Genomic DNA, 25,919 nt, shown 5'->3' on the forward strand with positions numbered 1-25,919 from the left:
CAAAGGTGTGTAGTAAAACGTAAGCGACATTTTCAATACCTTTCTGATGATGCCAAACGTCTGCTGAAAAATGTTTATGAAGGACTTTGTACTGAATTGTCTAAATCAGAGGCAATTGCAGAAACATGTTTTTTAACCAAAGTGCCCAAAGCAACCTGCTACAAGATTATAGGAGAAACATCTTCTTCTAGACAGAAGAGAAAGGATTGTGGCAAATTCAGAAAAATAGAACCGCACTTAATTGAACCTATAACCAGAACAATATACCAAATGTATGCGGCTAACATTTTTCCAACTATTGAAAGCCTTCGAAGTGAATTAGTTCGAAAGGGCATTCTCTCATGTTCAGCAACAACACTTCGATTATTTCTTAAAGCGAATAATTTTAAGTACAAAACAATAGACAAGCGCCAGACGCTAATGGAAAGTACTAGAATAATTTCTTTAAGAAATAGTTATATAAGACAGATAACTGAATATCGAAAAATGAAAAGAAATATTGTTTATTTAGATGAGACCTGGTACGATACTCATGACACAGTGAAAAAAAGTTGGACAAATAATAACAAAAAGTGTTTCAACTCAGTACCGCCCAATAAAGGAAAGAGGATTATAATTTTACACTGCGGTGGGGAAAATGGATGGATCGACGATGCATTATTATTATCTGCAAAACAAATTAAAGACGCGTCTCTAGATTATCATGACGATATGGAAAGTTCAATTTTTGAATCATGGTTTGAAAGATCTCTTCTTCCGAAATTACCCCCACATAGTGTGATTGTCATGGATAACGCATCATATCATTCAAGGTTAATGAAAAGAATTCCAAATAATAGTTGGAATAAATTACAAATTCAGGAATTTTTATTTACGGAAAATTTGTATTTTGAGGCATCATATACCAAACAGCAATTGTTGGAGGTTGTTCATAGCAGACAGTACGAAAAGGAATATGTTGTAGACAACTGTGCTCGTAGTAATGGGCATACTGTGCTTAGACTTCCTCCTTATTATTGTACATTGAACCCAATAGAGTTAATATGGGCTCAACTTAAAGGAAACATAAGGAGAAGAAACGTGGCTCCTAAATTTTCTTCTACTGTTCTCCAGTTAATTAGAAGAGAAGTCACAAAAATCACAGAAACCAACTGGAAAAATGTAATCAAACATGTGATCGGAGTGGAAAATGACTATCTTAAATATTTACCAACATTAATCAAAAAAATAACTATAAATTTAGATGATACGAGTGATACAAGTGATAACAGTGACTCTGAGTAGATACTAAGTACAAAGAATATTATAGCCCCTAGAAGAAGCTTTTATATGAAACAGATTGTCACGTTTATAAGCAGGCTTGTTGACGAGGGATGTTGCGGCCGCAGTGCGGGCGGTGGTGAGATGACGGTGACTACGGACGTTGTCAAATATATGCACCTCCATAGCACCTACTCAGTTGGAACGCAAAATTCTATGCTAAAAGGTTTCAGGGCCGTACCCTTCTACTCACGTCTATATTCTTTGGTAAGTACTTCATTTGAATTAGGTGTTAGTTGAAACCTTTATTTCTCTTGTAATTGGAGGTATTCTCGTTTTGCTTATATATCTTTGAAAACAGGGTATAAACACAGTTCTTGATAGGACAAAAAGGTACAAAGTTTTTATCTCCCACCTCCACTAGTTTCATTCCTTTTTATTTCACAACTTAATGTATTTTCCATCTTTTGCGTTATTCTGCCGGTTATTAGCGAGCTCATCACTGTATAGTTTAATGTAAATATGTACATTAATAGTTATTTATGATATAAGTGTTAAAAGTAAAATTTTTAAGGCATGCATGTGAAAGTTGACATGAGTGCCTTAAAAATGTACTTTTTAACACGTATATCATACAATATTTTTTCTACAAACGTTATAAATGTATAAAATACAATATTTTTGTTAATTGCTGAAACCGTGAAACCTGTGACGCGTAAAAGGTAAAACTGGTTGTCTACACTCGAGGGGAATGTCTAAAAATTCTTGGCGAAAATATTATTCCGTTACATAAACTTGTTTTTTTTCTACAAACGTGTTAAAAATGCAATAATACAGTTTAAATTAAATTTTAAAAAACCTTTTAAAAAAATTGCATTTTTAACACGTTTGTAGAAAAAACTTTTTATAATACGTTCACCGATAATAGCCATTTTCTATTTAATACAATGACAGTAGTTGGTACTTTACTTATAATTTTTCGGAAATGAATATAACATGAATTTACTATTTGTTGTTGTGTTTTTTACAATACATAATTTAGACAGCATTGGTAATAATAAACAACCAATTATAACCAATACATAACTTAGACAGCATTGGTAATAATAAGCAACCAATTATTCAGCCGAGTACTGGTAAACAAAATGTATATTTGTAAATTATAATTTTAATCTCGAGTAGTTGATAATTATATTTTTTTATAATTAAAATAAAAAAGGTCGTAGAAAAAGTATAGTATTCTACCGCATGTAATGGCTATTACTCACTCTGGGGAATTACGACTTCCCCTCTGGGGAAACTTCATCATCGTGAGTAATAGACACCATTACATGCTCGTTGAATAATATACTATTATTGACAAGTTTTTATATATGTAGATATTATTATTTTACAATAAGTTCTGTTCAGTCGAGTCGATTAGTGTTATCACTTTCGAGAAATATCACAGAAGTTAATAACGCCGATATTTTTTATTTAAACTATATTTTTATAAACTATTTTGTAAAATATTACCCACATAATAATAATATACCCACATAATAATAATATGCCCACATAATTTGGGGACATGCGACGATCCCATTTACACTTGTCCTAAAATCAAATGTTTGCAAAATAATAACTTTTATGTAATTTAAAATTAGATATCTACGCTACTGTTCAGTAGAATATTATCATGGTCATTTTAACAGTGTTGCCAATTTCTTAGTATCTTATCTGCTCTTCTTAGCGTAAATTTTCCAACGGAATTAAACGCCGACCATACTATCCTATCCTCTGCCATTCTACTAATGTGTTCGTTTCACTCCTCTTTCCGTTTTGTCACCCATCCATTTATGTCTTCTACATTGCATGATCTGCTTATGTTTTCGCTTCTCTCCCTATCCAACATACTTTTCCCTGATATTCGTGGGAGTATTTTCATCTCTGTTGTTTCTAGTAGTCGTCTCGTTTTAGATGTGTCAGGTCTTGTCTCCGCCGTGTATGTCAATATAGGTCTAATTGCTGCTTCATAGATTCTTGCTTTTGTGTCTTGTCTTAGGTGTTTGTTCTTCCAGATTGTGTCATTAAGAGATCCGCCGCTTTACTTGCTTTTAAGCTTTGTTGTTGTACTTTCTCTTCAACATCTCCGTAATTGGTTAATATCTCTATTCCCAGATATCTAAATCTTGCTTCCTGCTTTATTATTTTCCCATCAATTTAGATTTTACGATAAAACAAAGATGATTTTTACAAATTGATATGAAATTGACTTTATTCGAAAGATAATCTTGTTTATTAAATGATTAGATGTGTGGAAACGGCAGGAAGAGCTCTGATTTGGAACGCTTGCTGACTCTAGCAGATGCGGGAGCTCAAATAATTTTGGAGCCCCAGAAACGCCGAAGACCAGCCCCTTATAGTCTTGGTCCAGATAATAGGGATGATACAGCGGACCACTCTCTGGAGGTCTTAGTGTCTGAAGGGTTAACAAATAGGTCCTGCCTCAATCTACCATGATTATGATCATAAAATTTGTAATGACACAACTCTATCTTACGCTACCCCAATAATTCTTGACTTTTCAAGTGACTACATTTTCCGTTAATTCGAATTCCGGCTTCAACATCATCCACTACTTGTTAAAACGTTTCCTCACAGTATACCTATGTTGAACAGCGGTGATGGACAGTATACATCCCTGACGGACCCTTGTTTGATTTTGATATCGTCGGATTCTCCTGCCTTTGTCCGGATAGACAATATTTGTGTCCACTACAGATTGCTAATAATTCTTAGATCACAGGTGTTTATTCCAGTATTGTTTAGGTTAAAACTCGCAAGAAACAAAATTTAACTCAGTCCTGTCGTTATTCTGCGAGATAGAAATTTTTCATTTTATTGGAAATGATTTTTGGTTGGACACAAAATGCAATTTTCATTTTGCCACAATGAATTTTGTTTACAAACTTTCCTTCACAAAAATCAAAACAAATTGAAAATTTAATAATTCTCATTACAATCAATTATTGTGGTAGGGGAGCAAAGTATGCTAAATGTGCAGTTACTAGAGCGTTATGGGTACCCATTGGGTTGTGATTATTAGTTCCTAAAACAATTTCCAACAATCGTTTTTTTAGATTATAGCGCCATCTATCCATAATTCGAAAAAATGTCTCAAATCAAAGTTACTTATTTTTACATAAGGAATCCAAATCTGCAATAAAAAATGGGGGCTCCCATTTAAGATTTTAAAGTAGCCCCTCACCCCACCTCCGTGGGGGGGGTCGTGTTTTGGTGCCATTCGATAGATTTTTCAAAAATATTGAATAAGTGTATTTTTCAGTTTTTCGATTTGATGTTCATTTTGCGAAATATCGCGGGATTCGTATTTAAAATATTAAATTTACCCCCACCTCTCTCCGTGGGAAGTCGTGTTTGGTATCATTCGATAGATTTTTGAAAAATATTGAGTTTGGTTTTTTTCGCGAAATATTCGCTTTTCTCTTGTGAAACTTTGGGACTCGCCCATTTCCTTACGTCAAATCGTCAGATTTTTGAAATATACACTGTTTTGCATGTACGTAACTTACCTTATCTTAATCTGACGATTTCGAGTTTTTCTAGAGGATAGATTTTTTTTCGGTCCCCCCTTAACGAACTCCCCTGCATTAAGAGCCAATAATATGCTAGAGGTACATACATTTTTTGGGTACAAGGTTTCTCCCCATGTAATAATCTGACGCGCTCGAGTAACTGCAAAAATTTCCGCTTGGGCTCCCCTACCATTGTAATTTAATCCCATAAAAATATTTTTGTATACAGATAATATATATTAGGTATAAGTACCAATTAAAAATGTATTCGGATATTTTTTTTCTAGAGCTGACAAACTATTTATCTTTTCATTCCCATAAAATAAAAAATTTGCACACTGTCATTACTTCTCAAGAACTTCCAAGAACCTAAAGCATTAAATTTAAAGATAACACCACCACACTAGTAGTTCTGACAGGTATATAAATATTTGCCTCCTCAGCTGGGACTAGTAATTAAAAAACAAATTAATTTGTTGTTAATCTTATTTTTCCGCCTACATGCACATACGGTGTCAATGTTTTGCTTAGGTACGTTCGAATTTTATCACATGAAAGATTCGTCTCACGGGAAGGTTGTATAAGTCACTCCCGATTCAAGGTAGGACACGTCATTTGAAATTCTTGTGATGGGAACATAAATAAAGATACGGTGAGTGGGGCACTTCACGAAAAGTTCAACATGACTTCATTGTTTTCAGTTTCAGATGTTAATCAATACGCTGATATTTCCCATTTTGTAATACTTTGTATAAAATACTAAAAATGTATTTTTCTACTTCATTCACGTATTAACAGTAATAAAAAAACAACTAGAAAACATCAGCAACTAAAAATTAATTATTAGACCGGGCAGTATCGTCGCCCCGCTAGCAAAATTATTCCGATTCGATTTTTTTGCACAAACTTACTGAAAAAGAGGTCCTTATAACATATCCACAGGGTGCCGGGAGGTGCCGTGGTCGAAAAATTGTTTAAACAATTTTTTTTAAACAAATTCACAAAAATATTTTTTTTTATTGCGAACGATTTTTTTTTTAGATAATTTGGGTTATTCTGAGCAAACTTGTGGTTTTTCTCTAAAATTGATTGTTGTCGAGTTATATGGCCATTTTCGCATTTTTCAAATTATAAATGGCGTATAATTCGACAACAATCAATTTTAGAAAAAATCACAAGAGACTTTTTTTGCTCAGAATATCCCAAATTATCTAAAAAAAATTTGTTTGAAGTGAAAAAATTATTTTTGTGAATTTGTATTAAAAAAATTGTTTAAACAATTTTTCGACCACGTCACCGCCCGGTACCCTGTGGATATGTTATAAGGACCTCGTTTTGAGTAAGTTTCTGCAAAAAAATGGAATCGGAATTATTTCACTAATAAATCCTGGACTATAGCGCTAATTGTTAATAATTAATTAAAAAAACAGCTTTCTAATAAAATAATGACAAAAATCTCTTCAGCACCTTGAAGAAGGGATTTGAAACTTGATTTGGTGACTTTTTGAATTTCATAATAATAATGTTTAATCGAGTTATTAAGCCTTGAAAATGGTCATTTTCGCATTTTTCAAATGTTTAATCGCATATAACTCGACAACAATTAATTTAAGAAAAAAATGACAAGAGACCTTTCTTGCTTAGAATAAGCCAATTTGTCTAAAAAAATTTTGTCCGAAATGAAAAAATCATTTTTGTGAATTTGTTTAAAAAAAATTGTTTAAACAATTTTTCGACCACGGCACTGCCCGGCACCCTGTGGATATGTTATAAGGACCTCTTTTTGAGTAAGTTTGTGCAAAAAAATCGAATCGGAATAATTTCGCTAGCGGGGGCGACGATACTGCCCGATCTATATATTCTGATATAGATAAAAATAAATATCAACATAATGGGAATAAGCTATTTCTTCTTTTAGCGAGTTTTCACTAACAGAGGTTGTTCTCTTCATTTCTTCATCCATGTCTGTCGTTAAGTCCGGATCTCATGCTACGTTTTATTGTACGTTTTGTCGGGCATACAAAATGTATGACAAAATGTACGTTTTGTCCAGTGTATACACACTACATCTTTTCCCTTCCGCTTTCTGTCTCAGTTCCAATCCACCATCTTGAATAGTGTTGAATTTGTTTAATGAATCTTTTTGGGAGATATTTTTTGATTGTGGAGAAAATCCTGCTAATTTCTTTTATTTTTTCAACTATAACGATACAACGATTGAGGGGAAAGGGATGAAAAGGGAAAAGATAAGATGGTCTAAAAAGTGGCATAATCTGCGAGTGAACACGTCAACCAATTGGCAATTGCCAGAGTTGGTAACACCATACATACTGAAACAAGACACATGAGAAATACAGGTGAAAGACTCACAAGTACTTTCAGAGATCTTCCGACATTCCTCGTGGCGTCCTTGGTACATCTTGATCATTTCCAATATGTTAAAGCACCATAAAGATGGTTTGTATGTCTTCTTTTCTATTAAAAAAAAAACTCGTTTTCACACTCTTCTTATAAACCGATCTCAACGAGTTTTTTTTTGCCATCACATGTTCCTCATAAGTGACTTTTTTTCTTAGTCACTATAAATAATCTTTCTTTTTGACTTGCCGCAATCACGGAAAACTTTTACCTATACATTTCAATGAATTCTCCGAGAAAATCGTGGGTGCACTGCATGAGTGTAGATCTTTCGTTTTGTCGTATCAGTTCCCGAAAAATGATGCCCCTTCCATGAGTTCTTCAATCTGGCCTTGGATTTTATTTTGATTCGGCAAGACGTACGTTTTGCTGTTTAGACGCCACATCTTATTGGAAGATTTAGGACAGGATTTTTCCTGTCACAAAATATATTACAATAAGACGTAGCGTGAAATCCGACCTTTATTGATTACCAGGTCCATGTTTACTTTAATTTTTCTTATCTACAATGTCATCGCTTTTTCAAAACAACTAGAAAAATGTATACCTAGTTTGCATTTTTTTAAAACCACTGTTTACAAACTTAATACTTCAACCATAAGTGAATCACGTATAAGTTACACCTGACTAGGCTATTTTGCAGAACGTGAATAAATAAAACAGCAAGAGTTAACGTATGTGAGAATGTCTCGATTTTGGTTCGAGGCGAATTTTTCAAATTCGTTGTCCACATCCCAAAGTCGTGTGGAACCATGAGATATATTCGAATTAAAGAATTTAAGTAGAGCGGAATTTAAAACAAGATACACTCACTAGATACAAAAATACTTAAAAACGGAGATCCAAATAAGGCCATACGAAAGTATTGGAAGACATGCGAAAAAGTCATACAAGAAACAGTTAATAAGATTATTTGGGGGGGGGGGGGGTTAAGGGGAAATAAAAGGAGAACAAGGTTGAAGAAAAATATACTGACGTAACAAGAAGGAAGCAATACAATTTAGAATTTTACTAAAGTTAAGAAGAGCCTAATGTTGTATGTGGCCTAAGATGGTTAAGCTTGGAATGCAGTAATGGGCCGTGTGGAGCGCTTGAAATCTTCCTACCCAACAAAAAACATTACCAAACAAAATATGGATGATAGGAAAGACTAATCAATAAACACGATTACCCAACAAATTATGAAAGGAAAGAGATCAAAAGGTTGACCAAAAGAGATATGGATCAAGTAGGTATAAGAATATCTGAAAACAATAGAAACTAGACACTGCAGAGCGAAAGCAAGAAAAAAGAATAACGAAGACTAATTGACAGATTAAGGTCCAACTAGGTTATGGTACATCGGGGCAGGGCCCACTTGTGAGCCCTTCAGACACTCAGACCTCCTACGGCGGGTCCATTGTATCACCCCTATCTTAGGGACTACTACTACTACATTGTTTGATTTGCTTGTCTAGATAATGTTAAGAAGAAATGCGTTCAATGTGCTTCCCCGTTTAGGATTTTGTCCTCTTCAGGGTTTGAGGTGAATGTATTGTGTTGGCAGTATCTTAGGGAGCGTTCAAGTAGTACGTAACGCAATTTTTGAAGATTTTAGACCCCCCTCCCCCCAAGCTGCGTTACGTTATACTTGAACGGCCCCTTACGGACCAGGTTCCTTCCGGCGTTTATGGGGTCCAGGCTGCACCGAGCTCACATGCCAGCCCACCAGAAACCTTATGGCCTCACAGAAAGCCACAAGTCTCTTAAAAGACAACTCCCTCACCTGGCTCGGCTGCATAGATGCCGATCCCAGGATCTGCCACCTCCGATAGGCCAATGCCGGGCACTCTCAGAGGACATTTGAGGAGGTGTCCTCCTCGTCATTACATAGACGGCACCGTGAGCCATCCGCCAGTCCAAGTAGATGAAGGTGCCGTCGGAGTCTACAGTGGCCGGTGAGCATACTGACCACCTGGGAACATCTTCTACGATCCAGAGGAAGCAGTTGGGCTGTAAGACTTTTGGATGGCCCCACTATGTGGAGCCTGGCCTGTCTCATACCAACTAGGACCAGTGAGTCAATTTTAAGGAGGTATTTGGAAGACAACAGTTGGACTTGGACGAAGCGAATTATTAAATGGAGACCAAGAACAAGTAATGGAAGTAAAGGCAGACCTCAAACCAAATAGACTGATAACGTCAAGCGAATGGCTGGCCATCAATGGATGCAAAAAACAACGAACAGAAATTAAGAGACACACCGTAAGGGCTTGTCCATATGTGGGCGGTTTACCAGCGTTTGACGCCGCGGTTAGCCGACGTTTGTATCGTACACATGAGAGCGGTTGACTGGGGGTCCCATTCCTCCCCTAGTAAATTTACAACAGCCGCGGTTTGACGACGGAACGGTTGCATATGTATGATTCCATTTGTTCCTTAGCAACTTGAACCGCTGCGGTTGGGTTTTTCAGGTCCGCGACGTAGACGTTGGCAAACTGTCCTCATCTAGACAAGCTGTAAGAGAGGCTCATATCGGACAGTGGATGGCATAGCTGTTGATGATTCAACTTAAGAACGTATAGTAGTACCAGCTATCTAAGAAACTCATTAATATTCAGCTCTGAGCTCAGTGCGTTGCTGTTTTTCGAGGTGTGGAATTTCATAAACAAGGCATCTACCTGTTTTATGACATGATACCTTGTTTATGTAATTTCACACCTCAGAACAATAGCTCCTCGCTGAGCTGAATATTAATGAGTCTCTTATGCTGGGGCCACAGTAACGTCTAATGCCGTTAATTAACGCATTATTTGCATTACAGAGATGGCAAATAATGTGTTAATTAACGGCATTAGACGTTACTGTGGCCCCAGCATTAGATGGCTGATACTGTGATACTACATACTATCAAAGAATAGGTATTTATACTCTCCTAGAATAAGAGTTTGAATGGAACAGATGGTCACGTTTATTTGTCCCTTGAAAATACCGTAGTCATTGTTAGGCCACATGCACCTACTCAGTTTACGCATAAAATCCTATGCTGAAATCTTACAGGGCAGTACCCTTCTATTAACGTTTATATTCTTTGCTACTATGCCACAATAAATTATGATCTAGCTAGATCTAGATGTATATCAACGGTCCCTTGCACAACCGTAGAAAAAACTTAAGCTAAAGAAGGATGACCATTTAGGATTCTTCTTCTTCAAGTGCCATTTCCGCGACGGATGTCGGCAATCAATCGTCATAGCTATTCTGATTTTAGAAACGGCTTCTCTGAAAAGTCCATTTGATGTAAGTACATCCATAACATTCTCTCAGGTTACGCAGTCATGATATTCTGCGTCTCCCTATGCTTCTTTTTCATTGAATCTTTCCCTGCATACTTGGAGTTGAAGCAAGTTAGGTATCTCTCTCTTCACGTGTAATATGTCCGAAATATTCCAATTTTCTGGTTTTGATTGTATTTAAGACTTCCATTTCTTTATTCATCTTACTCAGCATCTCTTTGTTTGTGACGTGTTCTGTTCCATGATATTTTCAGAATTCTTCTATACACCTAAAACTCGAATGATTCCAGTTTTTTCATTGATGATGCATTCAAGGTCCAAGCTTCCATTCCGTAAAACGTAGCACCTAGCCAATCTTACTCTTAGTTCTAACTTCAGACCTCTTGTGCAGGATTTAGGACTACACAGCTAAAAAAACTAAAACCGCTGTTTCAAACAATCGAAATGGGAACCCTCTACAAAAGCCGTTTGGAAAAAGAGATAAACGGCCAAAAATAATACACGTTTGACACTAACACTACTTGTAAACTCGCGATTTTTTTGCGTTTCTCTTCCTGTCCTATAAATACACCTAACCAATATCCGATTTTGTACCTTCGATCGGATAAGGATAACCAATCAAACATCCTGTCGCATGTACAAGTACATCCTTCGGAACGGATCTAGTAAACGATAAAATAAAAATGTTTTCCGATTTCGAATCGTTCTTGTAATTGGGTTAGGTATTTATAGATTTAGGTAAAAATATCGACATGGGCGGCGACTTTCCACCTTGGAATTTCATTGTTTTTTTTTTATAAACGAGGCAGAATATTTTTAAGTGGTTTGATTCTTTAATTAAAAAAAGTGAAAAGTAGACAAGTTCTAAAAAAAGTGTTTTATTGCTTTTCGAAATATTAGTCTTTAATCTATACATTTTTGCATAGGCTCTAGCCAATTCTGAACAAATTTTCTTCTTACTCAAATTAGCAAAATTCACTAACCTATAGCTTAAAAATTAAGCAACTTTGGCGCCGTCTTCCTAAAACTCTTGTTCAAATCAACAATGTTCAACAAATCAAAAGTGTTCAAATCTCGTTTCTTGTTTAGTATTATATACATTTATGCTATGCTCTGTATTTTCTCTCTGTTATGAGATTGATCAGCATCTTATTAATTCAATTAATTATTTCATTATTTTAATTGCTACTCATGGAAACGAAACCAAAATTTAATAAAAACTTTCCAATAAAAAAATATTCTCAGGGCTAATTGATTTTAATGTATCACCTTTAGTTTCTGGCTTCTAGTATGCTTACTTTATCCTTGTTACTTTGCTTACTTTATCCTTACTTTACTTACCTTTGCTTACTTTATCCGTTGCTTACTTTATCCAGGACAAAATAGGGAAAATAAATATGCTCAAAATCATATAAATTTTATAAATTAAATATTATTTATTCATATACTATACTTATACCATAAATATAAGATTCAAAATGTATGCTAAAAGTTTATTCTGTCGTAAAATTTTCTTATCTAATAAATTAATCTTTAATTCTACTAGTAGGTATCTCCTTTTTTTATTAACAAAATTTCATTTAAATGATTCGTTAGACTGTTCTTATTATTATAAAAAAAAAAAAATTAATTTTCACCTTTTAAATAGAAAGATATCTTCTATGAATTTATGAATGAATAAATTATGCTGTAAAACTGTTAAATTTACAAAAAACAAATATGGTATGTAACATACAACAACTCTCTCTTTTCACAAATAAGCTGACTAACCTTTTTTATCTTTACTTCTTGTCATGGATGTTGTCCTCGGTTCTCCCACACGTGCTCCTCGGATGCTGCTACGGTCTTTCTCCTCCAAACTGTTTCACAAACAAAAAACAGCACTCGCTCGAAATCTCCCCTGTATTTAGTCTCCGACTCGATACAAACAATATCTTTATAATTCTAAGATTTTTTCTCTCAGCTCGATATCTTGTGCAAAATTGATACAAACCGGCTACTCGTTCCTGACAGAAACTGGAATCTATTCGGACACGAGGAGATTGTACTTCTCGACTCGATCACGATTTCGTCTCTAAACAGGAATCTGCTTACACGGCCACCAAATTCACCACTTTACACAAAGTTACTATTTTTTAAACTGGACTGCTCCCTTCCGATCTTAATTACACAGTAAATCTTTTTCCTTGATCAATCTCAGACTCAACCACTCTATTCTCCCTCCATCAATCTCTTCGCCAATCACAAGCATTCTCTCTACACATTACATCCCTACTTTCATTTCTTAAGAACAATTAGTGTTGTATACAAATTTTTTGTCTTGTCTAAAACTAAACAAAATTGTTTATCGTCGTTTCTTTCTAGGAAACCATTCTATTGTCTACTAGTCTACTCCAACCGCGAGTACATTCACTTTCTAATCCGACCGTATTTTAGTTCATTGTTTAATTTGTATAAGTCCGTTCGTAGAATCTGTACCACTAAACATTTCTTCTTTCCACGAAACACTGCTTACGGCTAAATCATATTATTTACAAATTTTGGCTATATACAGGGCGATGAAAATTTACGCTCTCGTGGTCTTTGTCATAAAATTAATTCTCTAAATTTTCCCCATAAAAATTATTTAACAATACATTATCTGTTGCAAATTCATATCGTTTGTGCTGAACTTTATTTCACATTGTGTCACGTGTTGAACATTTTAGCCGGTTGAGAACATTTTGTATTTGCAACATTATTCACTTAATTGTATTATCATAGAGTAATTGCAGTCCTTAGTACAATGTCAAGAGTATAATGTAAAGTTTCTAAATAATCATATAATGCGGAGTTTCTTGTCAAGGAATGAGGAATAAGCAGGATTAAAAAGCGGGACGATCCACAATGGATAATTTATTCTCCATCATCCAAATAAAAAAGGGTTATGCAGAAATCAGGAAACTCACCTTGTATATATGGATTTCAGAAAAGTTTATGGTCTTAATCCTCAATAAAAACTTTGGTAATCACTCCACGAAATAGATAAACGTAGACATTAGAATGAACCAACTAAGATGGTATGGGCACGTGCAGAGAATAAGGAAAGTTCCTTTATCTAAAAAACAGATAATACACTGGGCACCACAAGGTAAACGGAAGAGAGGAAGACCTCGACTAAGTGGAAGAGAAGACATCGACAGAGAGATCAGAGGACGAGAAGTTGACGTAAACTTGTAGGCATACAGACAGGAATGGATAGAAATCAACGGCCTTGAAGGGCGTTTTACCAGATTGTATGCAGTATATATTGTATATGAAATAACTAGCTTTTTGTGTACGACGTTTATATACTTTTTCGTCTTTTAGGTCTACCTGTCGTTTGTTTTTTCGGTACGCTACTGGCGTCAATCGAGAAAACTCAAATACCTGCCTACTCTAAAATATGCTAACAAGTAGTGTTAACCATTCCAAAATATAACGTTCATCGGAAAAATACCTTTACATTTATTAATATGTAAAAAAAGAACACGTGGTCTCAGCGGAAACAGCGAAAATATCATTGGAATGTTCCTATTTACCTGGAAGTATCAAAAACATACGATACCACTTACATTTATAGCTATTCACTTGTCATAATATTATATTTTTAAGAATATTAATGTATTTTTCAAATAAACAGTTTTAAATAGTTTTATGAAGGATTTATCGGAAAGTCAACATTAAAAAGAATGATACGAAGTGGGATTGCGAATGTTGAGCAAATAATTTGTCAATAGGATATAAAAAAACTTCAAAAGAACATATCGATAGGAGTTGATGTTGACCTGGAACGAAATATTTCATTCATTAGTCACTGATAAATCGGCATCCAGAAAAAAAGTAGAGCAATTGAAAAAGTCTTGTCAGAAACTACCAATACACAGAAAGGAAGACAAAGATACCATTTTACTAAAGATTGCCAAACACGGACAATAACGAGGCACAGCGAAGATAAATTAGCGAAGACCCAGAGTGCGAAGGAATGATGAATGTTGGGATCAGACTTGAAACACACAAAACGTAACAAGTGAATACGGATTGCAACGAAGGTGAAAGTTGTCATAACATCAGGCAAACAAGTGCTGCACTGGAGACCGGGGGAACAAAACGACCCAAAGGAAAATCGCAGCTGATTCGAGGTGATTTAGAAAGACATGTTAGTTCAAGATGGATAAAAATCTCAATGGAAAATGGAAATCGGAGGCAGAGGCCTACGTCCGAACTTGGATATGAAAAGGTCTTCAGATACATCTATAGATAGATAGATAGATAGATGGTATAGTTATTCCACTCCATCTTTTCCCATGCATGAAATTATTCACGAATTATTTTTTATAGTAGGTCTCTTTTTTACTCACAGAAATTAGTATTGCAAACTTAAGCCGCTTGTCCACAGAAACCACAATAAGTTAAACAAGAATAAACAATACGGCATGTCTTTGATACCTTCTTTAATATTCATTTTGACGTTTATCATTTTCACTGACAGTGACATTAGCGCATGTTGTGTTTATTAGTTTATTTGAATTTATTGTTTATTTAGTTTTTCAAATTATTTAACTTTTAGTATTTGTGTAAGTCATTTTAATTTTCAAGCATAATTGTTAGAACTAGAACGACTAACTGTTGCTCTCTTAATTTGATTACTTTCTGTAAGTATTTATTTTTTACGCAAATGTGACAGATAAAATTTTAACCTACAAACTGTCGTTATACGTTATACCTGCTGTTGTACTACATGAGTGTGTCTATAGTTTTGTCGAATGGTTACTTATTTGTTTATTTTCGAGTTTACTGTTTAACTTTTTGTTTTTTTTTTTAAATTTATTTATTACCGTTCTATATTTATCAACAGTCGGTATGATATTTAAGTTGTGTAATGTTAAGTCATCAATCTCTTGAAAATTAATCATGACGGTTGGGCAAAGATAAAATGGAACACCTATAGATACATTTGCCTGCTGAATCACGTGTTGAAAATGTTCCTAACTTCATACAGTTCCCAATGCTATATATAATCTATCTTTTCCCTTCCATTTTTGAAGCGAACATTTAAATGTATTTTTATTATACATATTTTGATTTCTGATAAGATTTATAACATTGTTCTTCTTTATTTTTATCTATTTCTTAATATAATATAATCCTGCGGTTGCACTATTAATACCTATTTTTTACCAACCAAAACTTTAATTTTTCAAAAAATTAACTAAACCCTTATCAGAAAAAACTGACCTTCCAAAACCGCACCGCTGATCTTTATCAGTAGTTTCTCAGGTTAGCTGTGTACTTATATTCCATACACTCATACATTATTTCCTTTAATTTAATCACACAAAGGTATGCTCGACGGGAAATAATTAACCGACGTTACGTTTATTGGTAACATCCTGTGTGGCAATTAACAGTTTAACACATGATAAACTTCTTTTTCTCTTGTCGTTCCCATTGCAACAGCAATTTTTGGAAATTATTCGTGTTATTATGACAAAATACTGTTCACGCAAATTAATGTCATCGACCTTGGAATAGGTAATTCCACTGTGTTGACATTTCTATATGAAAGACTAATTTATATTCTACACATAGTATGTTTCTTTCGAAACAATTTTTCTTATAGTAGTCCAATACACACTACTCACTACTCGACAGTTGACATGGATCTTCAAATTGTTGGCACCAGTTAATATAAAAGAAACATAGATCTTCTTCTTCTTATGCAATCCACTAATGGATGTTCGCGATCACGTTTGACCATTTTTCTCTATCCCTTGCAGTATGTATTAGGTCTCCTATGTTTCTTAGTCCTGTCCATTGTTTGACATTACGGAGTCATGATATTTTCTTCCTGCCCACTCCCCATCTTCCTTCGATCTTTCTTTCAATTAAGGTTTGCAGATACTGGCATCTTTCGTTTCTAATTAGGTGCCCCAGGTATGCCGTTTTTCTCGGTTTAATTGTGCATAGCAGTTGTCGTTCTGTACCAATTCTTCTCAGGATTTCTTCATTTGTTATTCGTGCGGTCCAGGGAACTTTAAGGATTCGTCGATAAATCCACATCTCAAATGCCTCTAGCTTATTCATTGTGTTTTATTTTTAAAGTCCATCCTTCCATGCCATATAGGAGCACCGACCATATATAGCATTTCGTGAATCTTAGTCTTAGGTTCAGGTCAAAGTCAGAGTTCGTAAAGACGTTACTGAATTTCATGAATGCACTTCTGGCACTTTCTATCCGACATTTAATTTCCATATCCGACATCCAGTCCTCACATAGCCAGGTTCCCAGGTTCTTAAATTTTCTTACGCGCTCTACATCTTGGTTGTTATATGCTAGTCTTGCATTTTGATGTTGATATAATTGACGGCTGATTATAGGGAACTTCATCTTTTTTATGTTGATGCTAAGTCCCATGTTCTCCCTATGTTCTCCAATTTTATTAAGACGGTTTTGGAGGTCTTCTATATTGTCTGCTATTAACACCGAGTTATCCGCATATCGTATATTATTGACGCAGGTACCATTTACTTTGATGCCGCTTTCGCATTCCTCAAGAGCTTCCTGGAAGATACTTTCTGAATATAGATTCAACGGTAGTGGGGAGAGAATGCATCCCTGTCTTACACCTCTGAGAATTTTTTAAGCTTGCGTTGTTTCATTATCCACCTTGACGACAGCTGTTTGATTCAAGTAAAGAGCTTCTATGCAGCGAATGTCTTTTTGATCTATGTCGAGTTGTTTTAGTATATGTACGAGTTTATGATGTTGCACTCGATCGAAGGCTTTTTCATAATCTATAAAGCACATTATTACATATTTCCTTTGATCGTAGCAGTTCTGAGCTAGCACTTAAGTTGCAACTAGTGCTTCCCTGGTACCCAGGCCTTTTCGAAATCCAAATTGTGAGCAACCAATAACCTTATCGCATTCTGTGGAGATTCTGTAGTGAAGAACTTTGAGGAATATTTTAGATCTTTCCGTTGAGTATCAACTGCAGTATCCTGTATCTGCTACCGTCATTATATGCCCCGGATATTCAACTTTTCTCTTTTTTATCATCTTCTTAAGTCATCTTCGCCTTGACTTACTCTGTTTAAGACTTCTCTGTTTGAAATGCGTTGAACCCATAATATTTTGAGCATTCTACGATATAACAACATTTGAATTTGTTCATCATGATCCAAGTTTCACATCTATATAGGTAGTAATACAGGATACACATAACATTTTAGGAACTTGATTCTTGATTGTAAGTTCAGCTGAGAATTGTTCAGAATAGATCCAAGTTTGATCTTGTGTCTGCTTTCTGTAATATTATGTACCTACTTCTAAAAATAATTTGTTATTGATAGGATACACAATAATTATTTCCGAATTTCTGAATACAAATATCTGAAATACAGATATTATGGTCTAACTAAATACTATTTCATTGGAGCATATAGTAGATTCTAAACTGTCTTGTTTGTATGGTTCACGCATTGTAAACTTTGACATTTAGTACGTCTTAAACGTTTATTCGATGTCCTAGGCGGACATATTTTATTCTATCCAAAGCACAATAAGTGTCCAAAAGATCATTATCCATGGCCTATAACCTCTATGATTCATAAAATTGATCTAAATGCATTGAAATTGCTGAAATTGCTGAAACTGCGGTCTACATCTCTCGTTATCGCGCATGTTATTAATTTTAAGGAAACCAGTGAAATCATTACTTCACCACAATATTATTAATTTGTAGTTTACTGATCTTTTTCCTATTTAATTTACATAAACTGCGACCTCTGGAATCTAAACATCCTGTAATTACCTATCCCTGCGGCTAAAGGTATTTAGATTACGCATATTGTCTGTGGCAATGAATCAGTCAAGCTTTCCTCTGATAAGACACCAGTTTATCTTTTTTTAGAAGCTGTAAACAAAGAGATTCTGCGGCCAGGTGACACTCATAATTGCGTGATAAATAGCAGAAGTAGATTAGGTATGACAATTTCACATGAAATACAAGTATATCATTTTATATAGCGCAAAATGGAAATATTTATAGTTATCATTACTGTGTTTTAAAACTAAAACGGTAGAAATTTGTTAGTACTATTCAAATATGGGCTATTTATAATAATGCCATATATTATATTTTTGCCTGCTTCATTGATAAAGCGTTCGATACAGTAAAGCACGACAGGCTAATCGAGATGTTAACCAATATTGAAATAAACACCTGCGATCTAAGCATTATTAGCAATCTCTACTGGAATCAAACATGGTTTATCCGGACATGGCTGGAGAATCAGACGATATTAAAATCAAACGTAAGGACCGACAGGGATGTATACTATCACCACTGCTGTTCAACATATACTCTGAGAAAATCTTTCAAGAAGCAGTATATGATTTTGAAGCTGGAATTCGAATTACCGGAGAATGTATCAGTAACATAAGATACACTGACGGCACGGTGGTATTCGCTAACAATTCTGAATCACAGAAGTACAGTATGCGAATAATGGACATTAGGTTCTTTTATATTATAAAGTTAAGCATTTTCAGTAACCTTCACGTGATCATATTTTAGGTTGTAAGACTTCTTTTTTTGGTTGCAATTTTGTCCTAAATTTTTTTTAATAAAAGATTTTGACGTTTTGTTTTCTTTTCAGCCTCTCCTCTTACAAATGGCACAATCAAAGAAGAAGATCTCACCCCTACTACGCCAGAATACTTCATTAAATGTCCACAATGCCAGAAAGGATGCCAGACCTTCCAAGCGCTCAAAGAGCACATGGAATGTGCCCATATGGACCTTTCCATTGTATCTGAAGCCAGCGGTATGACCGTTCCCAACGCAGTATCTCCAACTCCGTCGATGGCAGGTGCCGGAGGTCCTTTTGGGTGTTCTCAATGTACGACAACCTTTAGCTCGAAGGACCAATTAGAAAAGCACGAATTGCTACACTCACCAAATGCACAAGTAGTAAGTTAGTCTTTATTTTGTTTTAAATGGAATTGTTGTATAATCTTTTGTATATATACTCTACTAACGTTATTGATAACTATTACATCTATTCTGCGTTCCGCAGTCACTTTGCAGTCTGGGCAGCATATCCCAATATAAAACTTATGGAACCTTGCAGCTCAGTGTTGCCGGTTTTAAGCAGACGAACTTAAAGTCCGTCTAAATAGAATATTCCAGAAGTCCAAAACATCTTGATTTGAAAATCTGTGCGTTTTATTATTTTTAAATAATTCATAGATAGTTACTATGAAAGATATTTATACGATATTAAAGATATATCATTTGAATATTAATTCTGTGGCTTGGTTCTAAAAGGGCCAATGTCAAATTTTTGTTTTTTTTTGTTCAGCTTTCTTTTGAATTTAATATTGACCAAACAAATGCAAAAAATTGAAATTGCCCATTTTAACATCAAGAAACATAATGTGTCTTAATGCTAAAAGGGCCTGTGTCAATTTATATATAGGTACATACAGGGTGTTTCAAAAAAAGGTAACCCCGTCTCTAGGGTAGGTAAAAAACTGAAAAATAATTGGGTTTACTTAGTAAAAAATTTTTGTAACGCCATCCGTTTTCAAGATACAGGGCGTTGAAGAAAAAAAATTTTACGCGTTTTTGAAAATTGAAAAATTGAAACAAGGTTTAAAAACTCTAATTATTGTTGATTTATCGTCATAACAATCAATAAATGTCAGATTTCCATGGCACACTTGAAGAAAATAGAGGTATACCTATTAGAACTTTATCATTACTACCAGCATCAATTATTACTTCATAATTTTCAAATCAAAATATTCCGAAAACGGTACACAGTATCGAGTTTTACCAAGAATACCTTTTTCGTGTAAAATTGAATGATGTTTAAGTTTACTTGAAATTTTGATTAATATACTCTTAAAAAAGTTATATTGACTAATACTTAGTACGATCCGTGTAACTAGCGCCCTCTATGAGAATCAGATATAAAAACAAATTCATGGGATGTATCAGCTTCCAAAACATATTCGTATAAAATTTCATTACAGTGTTGCCAGTAGTTTCGGCAAAATCGTAAAAAATGCGTAAATTTTTTTTTCTTCAACGCCCTATATCTTGAAAACGGATGGCGTTACAAAAATTTTTTACTAAGCAAACCCCAATTATTTTCCAGTTTTTTACCTACCCTAGAGACGGGGTTACCTTTTTTTGAAAAAAAAAATAAAATAAAAGTAAAGGTATAAAAATACTTTAAAATTTATTTAATATAAATATTAATATCTCTTGGCAACACTGTTCTTCATAAGAGTCTGTACTGAAAGGTGGCCGTGGAACGCAGTATAGCAAATTCCGTTTAATAATAATTATTACTGACATTTATTGTCAATTTACAATGTAATGGCATAAAATTTCTTCTTGCATTTAGAGTCTCCTATGGAGGTAGCTTATCAACATGGCTCATGGCTATTTGCACTTTCGAAACTGCTGCACGGAATAATTAGACCGATGTCCACGAAAGTCTTCTACGTCCCACGCTTCTTCGTCCAACGATATTACCTTGAGTTATGAGCTGTAGAAACTAATATCTTTTGCCTCTAGAGATGTAGCCAAAAAACTCAAGATTTCTCTCGTTTATAATCAATGTAATTTCTTAGGTTCAAAATTCAGTCTTTCCAGCACTGCCTGATTTGTGACTCTATCAGGACCTGTGGTCCCTCGAGCTTTATCATGTGGAATTTTGTGATTTAATGCTTAGCCCAGTAAATGAACGGGAAATACGGCGATACCGTGTAATTTTCAGGGGTAACTCCGAATTGCATGAAAATTTGGAAATAGGCTCTACTTACCCTCCACTTCAAAGTTGAAATTGTGCCGTTGGTTGCTTTTACTTGGGGGGTGACAGTCACCCCTTCTCGGGGGTGAAAAAATATATATTCAAGATAAAACCGGAAATGGATAAATTGACTGATTTTAAGCAACTTTTGTTCTATAGAGTTTTTTATGTAAGTCAATACTTTTCGAGTTATTTTCGATTGAAAATGTTTATTTTTCGACAAAAAAACTACGTTTTCGGACGGTTTTTCGCAAATAACTCAAAAAGTAAATACTTGATCGAAAAAAATATCCCTAACAAAAGTGTAGCTTATAAAAAACTGAAAAAAAATGTATATCAGTAAAGTCTATCAATCTAGTAAAAACAAAGTTGTAGCTCATGGAAAATACGTTCTTGTGCGTCTAATTCCAAATCGAATATTTCAAGGTGAAATCACCGAAAAATTAAGCACTTCTCGGGAAAAACCTATTTTAACTTTTTTAAAGTGTTTATAAAAAGTTTAATTAGAATTGTTCATAAAAGTTTCTAGCTTTAAAAATAAGCGAGTTTTTTGTAAAAAAAGCATGCAAGTCTCCCCGTGTTTAGCTCCTCAAATGAAATTAATCGCTACGGCTTTACAAACAATTTACTTACTTATCTATTTTTTATATGATCTGTCAGTCTCACCGGTTTAAACTGCTTATTTTTGAAAGGGCTATAGTTAAAAAAGCTTGAACGGGTCACTAATCACGAGTGTATGCAAATTTTGAACAGCCATATATCTTACCCAATTTTTGTCTTGCGGAAAAACAAAATGAAACTAGGATATTTATAATAACAAAACCTATATTTTTTTACTCTTTAAGATTTTTCTTATCACTAATACTTTTTAAGTTATTTTGAAAAAAGGAAATTTTTCAAAAAATTTTAGAAATTTTGTTTTATTATAAAACCAAGTTTTTTCAAAAATAAGCACTTCAAGCCCATCAAACTTACAGATCATATAAACAATATACATACAGTTAAAATAAATGGTAAAACGGTAACGATTAATTTTATTTAGGGTGCTAAATAGAGGGCGGCTTTCACAATTTTTTTTACCAAAAAAAGGGGCCAACTATTTTTTTCAGTGTAACTCGTTTATTTTTGGTTCTAGAAACTTTTGTAAAAAACAAATATAAATCTTTTTTTAGGTACTTTAAAAATGTTAATAAGCTTTTCCCGAAAAGTGCTTAATTTTTCGATGATTTCGCGTTGACTTTTCGATTTGGAATTAGACGAATAAGAACGTATTTTTCATGAGCTACAACTTTGCTTTTTCTCAATTTATATACTTTACTGATACACCATTTTTTTTTTGTTTTTTTATAAGCTACACTTTTGCTAAGAATATTTTTTTAGATAAAATATTTACTTTTTGAGTTATTTGCGAAAAACAGTCTGAAAACGTAGTTTTTTTGTCGAAAAATCAACATTTTCAATTGCGAGTAATGCGAAAAGTATTGACTTAGGTAAAAAACTTTATAGAACTAAAGTTGCTTATAATCGGTCAATTTATCCATTTCCGGGCTTATTTTAAACACGCGTTTTTCACCCCCTAAGAAGGGGTGACTGACACCCCCCAAGTAAAAGCAACCAATGGGACAAATTCAACTTTGAAGTGGAGGGTAAGTAGAACCTAAATCCAAATTTTCATGCAATTCGGAGTTGCCCCTGAAAATTACACTCCAAAACGGTCATTTATTGGGCTAGCTGGTTTGTAACACTTCGTTATCGCGTCAGTTTGATAAAAACACTGGGATGAAAGATATGAAGGTATAATATGCATCCTTCCACTTATTAGGTGTCTGTTTAGATAAAGTCTGTAACACAACCGAAATAAGCACTTTGAATGTCTTATGATGTAACGAGCAATGTCTCAGCTTTTCGCTAACGCATTTGTTTATTGCGTGATTACTTATGAGCAATGTTGCAGCCCTACATTAACGCAATTTGTTATCACACTGTTCTTATGAGCAATCTTGCAGCCCTATCTTAACGCACTATGCTTCACTAAAGAATTGAAGCGACTCTTATGAGATTTTTTTATCTTATGAGATACAGGGTGATTGATTAGTAGGGTAAAGCTCAATAGCTCCGCTATAGTAACAGATAGCAATAAAAGTTAATAACAAAAATTTTAGCCACCTTTGAGCTTCACATTACAAAATTAGTTGAATGTTACAGGGTGTTCGATAACACAGTGGCAGACCTAACTTATGTTTTTTTAAATGGAACACTCTATATTTTCTTTTACAAAATATAAAGGTTTGTAATGTTATACAGGGTATTTACAAAGTTATAACCAATTTTGTATGAAAATCGTAACAAGTTCAACTCCCTGTATAAATAAAACTAAGCACAACAGCAATGGTTTAATAATGCCATATTTTTTTTATTAATTGTCAAAATTTTTAAGAATAGGGATGTTCACAAAAAATTAAAAAGTCATTTCAAACATGTAAAACGATTAAGAAACACCCTAGGAATAATTGTCCAAAATTTCAACAAAATTTAAAAAGCCTTTCTATAAAAAATCTTTATTAGAAATCTAGCATTATTTTAAATTTCAAGAACGCTTCTCTATTGGCCTGACGTCACTAGTTGCATACCCCAAGCGCGCGCCATTCTCATAGTGTTACTGTTTACCTGTTTGACGTTTCAGGTCATTTTATTTTGTTCTCTTCTTGTTTTATCAGGGTTAAAGTGGAGTTTTATAGTGAATTTGTTTAGTTTAAAGTGGATAGACTGTTTGTAAGGACATATTTTGGGTTTTACAAAAATAAACAAATAAAATGGAAGAAGGTTTTCAGAAAGCCGATTCGTATAAACTACCGACTGTAGTGTAGATGTAACAATGATGTATGATTTATTGCATCTTGTAAAAAAATAAATCCACCACAGCTTTACTAAGTGTATATTCCATAATATAATTTTCCATGTCTTCTTTAAGCTAAAAAAATAAATGCTTAATACTCCACAAAAAAAAAATAGAGAAAGTTGTATGCATGCATTGTACGCATGCATATTGTATACATACATTGGCTGGTTATTACTTTACCTTGGTTAGGTGTATTAAAAAATTTTTTATTCTTCTTCATGTGCCTTGTCCGTTGTGGACGTTGGCTATCATCATGGCAATTTTAATTTCATTTGAGGCGTTTCTGAATAACTCGATCGATTTTTGTCCAAATCATTGGCGTAAGTTTTTAAGTCATGAGTGTCTTTTCTTCCGGGTCCGCGTTTGCTCTCTATTTTACCTTGCGTTATCAGTTGGAGTATACGATATTTATCATGCCTCATGATATGACCAAAATATTTAAGATTTCGTTTCTTAATTGTAAAAGAGATTTCTTTTTGTTTTCCCATTCGACGCAATACCTGTACGTTGGTGTGGGTCGCCCAGGATATTTTGAGGATACGTGGGTACACCCACATCTCGAATGCCTCTAGCTTTTTTCATTAATGTTTCCATTATTGTCCAGGCCTCTGCGCCATATAGCAAGACCGGAAATAATAACATTTTAGCAGCCGCATTTTTAGTGGGAGAGATATTATGTCGCAATGGGTGAAAACATTTCTCATGCATGTTGTTAAATGTTGCTATGTCCTTTTCAACTCTAGATCTTATTTCGGTTGTTTCGTATTTCGAGTTGACAACTGTTCCAAGGTAAAAAATATTTTTGAACTTGGGTATTATACATTTTCATTTCAACCAATCTTTTCACTAAATTATTAATGATTTTAATATAATATAAAGTCATACCTACATCCACATGTAGTTATTTCAAGGTTTACTTTTACTGTATGTATTATTAGAATCCAGTTTTTAGGAATATCCCAGTTTAAGGAATACAAATTTGAGGTCCCGAAACTTTTTCATTTACTCTTTAAGGGGGTAGGTGCAAAATCTTGGTCCAATGCTATTTAAATTCATTCATTTTTTTCGAATCCTGAGAAAACTAATAAGTATTTTTGAAAAATGTAAATGCAGAAAGAACAATTACATTATTACCAAAGGCCGAAAGTCTCTGGAAAACTTCTATAATGTTTATTTTATTAAGTTAGTTCTTTTAAGTTAGTTATTTTAAGTTCTAGCTGCAACAAACAATTTCTTTTTCTGTTTTAAATTGGCTGAAACGGTAATAAAAATCTTGTCAGAACTGTTTTTTGATGTATTTACACACCCAGGAACAAAACACCACTTATTTGGCTTTATTTTTAATAATTAAATACGTAAAAAACTGCGCACATTCAAATACACTGAGTAAATAAGTATACAAAACTAGTCGTCGATCAAAGACGTTACGACTGCTGACGTCACAGACCGTAGCCTCGCTGCAGGGTACCGTTTTTCTAGCCTCCAAGAAAATCAACATTATGAACTCATTTATCTTAAAAAATATACATTTTTAAACAGTTTTATGATTGTTACGTTTTTATATACCTTGTAATCTATTGAATTTAACTATATTTAAAAATTAGTGAACATCCCTATCATTGATATTGCTAATTTTCTTTA

The 25,919-nt window shown here is 34.1% G+C and overlaps 1 protein-coding gene across 1 annotated transcript in view; it reads left to right on the plus strand.

Moving 5' to 3' along the window:
• LOC114338902 (zinc finger protein 1) overlaps positions 1–25,919 on the plus strand; it is a 110,778-nt gene that overhangs the window by 41,056 nt on the left and 43,803 nt on the right. The window contains exon 2 of the mRNA XM_028289534.2: positions 19,214–19,527. Coding sequence (XP_028145335.2) covers positions 19,214–19,527 — 314 coding nt within the window. The remainder of the gene's footprint in view (positions 1–19,213; positions 19,528–25,919) is intronic.

The sequence above is a fragment of the Diabrotica virgifera genome, chromosome 4, assembly GCF_917563875.1.
Source record: "Diabrotica virgifera virgifera chromosome 4, PGI_DIABVI_V3a".
NCBI classification, from domain to species: Eukaryota; Metazoa; Arthropoda; class Insecta; order Coleoptera; family Chrysomelidae; genus Diabrotica; species Diabrotica virgifera.